The following is a 5,332-nucleotide window of genomic DNA, read 5'->3' as shown; positions in this document are numbered from 1 at the left end:
GTTCGGATCCCATATAGGAATGGCAGGTTGCTCACTGGGTGAGCGTGGTGCTGACAACACCAAGTCAAGGGTTGAGATCCCCTTACCGGTCATCTTTTAAAAAAAAATAATAAAATAAAATAAAGCATTTAGGGGCCGGCCTGTGGCTCACTCGGGAAAGTGCGGTGCTGATAACACCAAGGCCACGGGTTCGGATCCCATATAGGGATGGCCGGTTGCTCACTGGGTGAGCGTGGTGCTGACAACACCAAGTCAAGGGTTGAGATCCCCTTACCGGTCATCTTTTAAAAAAAAATAATAAAATAAAATAAAGCATTTAGGGGCCGGCCTGTGGCTCACTCGGGAAAGTGCGGTGCTGATAACACCAAGGCCACGGGTTCGGATCCCATATAGGGATGGCCGGTTGCTCACTGGGTGAGCGTGGTGCTGACAACACCAAGTCAAGGGTTGAGATCCCCTTACCGGTCATCTTTTAAAAAAAAATAATAAAATAAAATAAAGCATTTATTAAATAAATAAATAAAATCATCTCTAGACTACATGTTGAGTTCTGGGTGACATCTTTTAAAAAGAGACATTGACAAACCAGACATGTGTCCAACTGAGAGGACCCAAAAGCTGAGAGATGTTTGTTTCCAATTCTATACTCATATATAGGTGGTATAGAAATAAAAATAGTTCAGGGATGCATTTTAAAAGTCAGTCCAGGGCCGGCCCGGTGGCGCACTCGGTAGAGTGTGGCACTTGGGAGCGCAGCGGCGCTCCCACCGAGGGTTCGGGTCCCATATAGAGACCAGTCCGCTCACTGGTTGAGCGTGGTGCGGGCGTGACACCGAGGGTTGCGATCCCGTTGCCGGTCACGAAAAAAGAAAAAAAGGGAAAAAAAAAAAAGTCAGTCCATAATTATTCTCTAATGGGTAATGAAACAGGATGAAGCAAGTATTAAATGACTAGAATGATTAGCATTTATTGGATGTTAACTAAGTGCCCATCAGGAGATCCATTGAGGTTCAACTAAAAGAGTCTCACAGGACTCACTCGGGCCATACTCAGCATCAGATGCACATGGAAGGACGCTGGTGAGAACCACAGCTTGCCAACAGAGCGGTGTCCAGTGTTCCTTTCACATAGGAGTAGAGCTCCCCACTGCCTGGTAGCAATACATACATCTGTCAAGGAGCTATTATCCAAGGGATAAGGAAGTGAGAGCCACACTGGGCAGGTCCAGAAACTGCCCTCGATTATAAGGCTCATACCCCCAGGAGCCAATATCCCTCACAGCAACTTCAAAAGCAAAGCTTCAAGGGTCCCTGCAAGAGACCTGTCCAATTATAAGATATTGCCTTCAGGGAAGACTGAAGTTATGTCTTTCCATCAAGTATTTATAACTCCCAAGCCAGATGTATGCTACTTAGGAAGGGTCATTTTTACCATGCGATGTTGCCTGGTAACATGGGTGACATACTCCCTTTATTAGGTTTCCAGGAAAACAGAATTGGAAAGTTAAAAAAAAGGTCAAATGCTCATGCAAAAGGGGAAAGAGTTTTGTTAACCCTTTACCCATGGTTAGCACTATGGTTAAAATGAACTAATTTGCCAACAACTTACATTGAATATTCAACTTAAGTTGACTACTCCTCCAATTTATGCTATTGTGATTATTCTCATTTTACAGATGAGGAAACTGAGACACAGAGAAACTGAGTAATTCGTCCAAGATTTACATAGCTAGTAAATGTTAGAGATGAGACCTACACCCAGGCACTATGGCCCTGGAGCCTGACTCTCTAATGCTATGTCCTAAAATTTTCTTTATGTTTAGTGTATCCTGGATAACCTAAACAATGTTACCAGAGCTATCTCCTTACTGACTCTCCACATGCAAACTCAAACTTTTGTTTTTGTTTGTTTTTTAATAACTATGAAATACCGTCCAGTTCCAAAAGTCCCAAGGAAATTCAGAACATAATGGAGCTACACAAACTAGAAAGCATGTGCATATCTAAGTAGCATGAGGCTTAAGGTCATGTTTTGAGGGTGGGACAGACCTGGGTTGTGGAACTGTGATCTTACATGCTATGTAAATTACATGCTAAATTGTTACAAATAACTTCTCTAAGTTTCCATGTCCTAATATATAAAAGTGGGAGTAATAAAATACCACTTCATGGCGTTGTTATGATAATCATATGAATTTATTTAGGAATGCTTAGCACAGTGTCTGGCACATACAAAATCTTCAATACGTTGGGTAAAGGGCATAAAGAAAAATCATGATTTGTAATAATGAATATGCTAATAATAAATAATAAAAAAATTGTAAAAAGCTAAAAAAAAATCTTCAATAAATTTTAATTCATCATTATCATCACACATCATTCATTCCACAAATGTTGATTGCTATTTACCAGGTTCAGTCCTAGGCATAATGCATTCAAAAAGCATCCTAATATGTCATATTTCACATCTTCACAGTCTGTCTCCGAGGCACAAAAGTTCACAAGAAATGCTACCTTGCTTCAGAAGGCTTGAAGCATTTCCATGAAGCCAATGAAGACTGCATTTCCAAGGGAGGGACCCTGGTTATCCCCAGGAACACTGACGAAATCAACGCCCTCCGAGACTATGGTAAAAGCAGCCTGCCAGGTGTCAACGACTTTTGGCTGGGCCTCAATGACATGGTCACTGAAGGCAAGTTTGTTGATGTCAATGGAGTTGCCATCTCCTTCCTCAACTGGGACCGTGCACAGCCTAATGGTGGCAAGCGGGAAAACTGTGTCCTGTTCTCCCAATCAGCCCAGGGCAAGTGGAGTGATGAGGTCTGTCGCAGCAGCAAGAGGTATATATGCGAGTTTACCATCCCCTAATAGGCCCTTCTCAAATGTATCTTCCAAGTTAGATCAGTCATGATGGTCCCCAAGAATAAGATGTATTAGTCCGTTTATGTTGCTTATAACAAAATACCTGAAACTGGGTGATTTATAAAGAAAATGAAATTTATTGCTTACAGTTTCTGAGGCTGGGAAGTCCAAAGTCCATCTGGGGGTGGCGACAGTGACCCAGGGGTCTCACATTGCAAGATGGTGGAAGCAGAGAGAACAGAGAGAGTAAGAGACAGACAGACTCTCCTCTTCTTTTAAAGCCCTCAGAACCGCACCCCTGACCACCATTTTTAATCCATTCTCTACTGCACGGTCCTACAATCCAATCACTTCTTCAAGGACCCACCTTTCAGTTACCTTAATAGGATTTCCCACCCTCTTAACAGTCTTGGTGGGAGCTAAGTTTCCAAAACATAAAACTTGGGGAACACAATTCAAGCTTCAGTGAGTTTTGGGGGGACATAATTCAATCCACTACCTAAGAATACTTCAAAATTGTAATAATTAATTGCAAAATTGCAACACAGGAGTCAATGTCTATAGCAATACAATAGTCAGCCAGTTTTGCTACCACATTTCAATGCCTCCATGGAGTATAGAGGATCAGAAGGTCACCATCCAGACATGTGCATGCTGTGAAAGTGGCTTCTGCAAAATGGGCTATCAGATCCTTCTCTCTCTTTCCTATTTTCTCTCACGTATATAGACCTGGTATGTTTTAAAAATACAATAGGCTGGCCAGTTGGGTCAGTTGGTTAGAGCACTGCCTAGTAACACCAATGTCATAGGTTCTGATCCCTGTACTGGCCAGCTTCTCCCCCCCCCCCCAAAAAAAATAGCCATGCATCTCTTCAGAAGATTTTCTCTTGAAAGTTTATTTAATTGATGAGAATTCCCTAAATCAGAGATTCCAAGTGCTACCTATAAAATCCAAAAACTTTTCAGTCTGATACTCAGTCTGGTCCATCCTGGGAATAATACCTTGCTAGCTCATTATGCTTTCTTTGAGTTGCTGCATCTCCTGGTGGGACTTGTCTCTTGTTTGCCATATCAGGACGTGAACGTCTGAAGAGGTTCCAATTAAACTCTGTTTTCCTCAAACCCCATCCCCTTTTTTTGGAAGTTCCCAGTCAAGCCGCAAAAGGAAATGACAAGGCAGTCTATTTGATCAATTTCCATTCCCAGCCTTACACTACAACTTTCCACTTGAGTAGATAACCCTAAAGCAGAACAACAGCAGCATGCTGTGCGGGAAAAGAAAATAGAAAAAAAAAAGTCTACTTTTCCTTTGCTTTAGCACCCTTACTCTCTCCCTTTATGAAATTGAGGGCGAACATTATATATGTTAATAACCTTTTTTAACATCCTTATATACTTGTATATTATTTTAACCATTATGGTCTATTAGGGGCAACCTATCTTTAGAAATTGAAAACTGGATTTAAATATACTATTTGGGAAGTCATGTGTTTATGTGATTTTTTTATTCTGCCAAATGCTATTACCATTAAAATTTTTAACTAGATTGTATAAAATAATTTCATTGCTTAATATGAAATTTAAAAGTTTAGGCTTGGGGAAAATGGGCTTTTTAGAAGCAAACAATTCTAAATATATTCTGTTCTCCAAATACATTTTTTTCCCCAAATGTTGACTGTGTTTTGTAAACAGTATTCTGCTTTGCAAACTTTAACTCCACATGCTTAGAATTGAGTTTTAGCTCTTGTAATTGCATGTAATAAAGTCTGAATTCTGATCAATGTGGATGAGTTTGGGTGTTGATTACAGTAATTCAAACTATGTTGATTTATATCAACCTTGGCAGAATTTGGGGGTGGGGGATACTCTGAATTTGATCAAACTGGTGATTTGGATGTACTCAGAGAATACTTTTACCTGGCAATCAAGAGGTATGTATAGTCTGGGAGGGAGAAGGGGAACTTTTAAAAAAAAATGTAGCTGCTATTGTATTTGGTTGGCCTTGGCCAAGTCCCTGTGTTACAGGGGACACTAAGCTCCTGGCTGAGTCTCCCCAAATTTGATATGAAACTCACAGGTCCTGCCACCTGCCCCCAGACAAAAGAAAACACCCAAAAGTCAAATGTTGGTGAACATGGAAGTCAGCTTTTATTGAGGAATATCAGTGAACTGAGGAGAGATGTCAGGCTAACCCATCTCTCTAGTAAACCTGCAGGGGAATGGCCAGGCTAAAGCCATCTCAAAGACTTTGGTTTACTGAGAGATTTTTAAAGAGAGGTAGAGGGAATAGAACATGGGAAAATGAAAAGCAGGAGGGAGGGAGACGTGAGCAGCAAGGGCTTCATGAAAGGTCTCACGTGCAAGGCCTCATCAAAACTTCATTTCTGCTCCTGTCCTTATCTCAGGGTCTGGGTAGTACATGCAAGCAGCAGCTCCAGGCTGGCTGGAAAACAACTTTGCATTCATGTAAA

At 41.2% G+C, this 5,332-nt stretch overlaps 1 protein-coding gene across 1 annotated transcript in view; it reads left to right on the top strand.

Moving 5' to 3' along the window:
• Positions 1-2,867, top strand: part of CLEC3A (C-type lectin domain family 3, member A) — a 10,256-nt gene extending 7,389 nt beyond the window's left edge. The window contains exon 3 of the mRNA XM_008570586.1: positions 2,476-2,867. Coding sequence (XP_008568808.1) covers positions 2,476-2,867 — 392 coding nt within the window. The remainder of the gene's footprint in view (positions 1-2,475) is intronic.
• Positions 2,868-5,332: the final 2,465 nt, after the last annotated feature.

The sequence above is a fragment of the Galeopterus variegatus genome, unplaced genomic scaffold (assembly GCF_000696425.1).
Source record: "Galeopterus variegatus unplaced genomic scaffold, G_variegatus-3.0.2 Scaffold617, whole genome shotgun sequence".
Taxonomy (NCBI): Eukaryota; Metazoa; Chordata; class Mammalia; order Dermoptera; family Cynocephalidae; genus Galeopterus; species Galeopterus variegatus.
The sequence above is the reverse complement of the archived record's forward strand: the minus strand, read 5'-3'. Positions and strand labels throughout refer to the sequence as shown.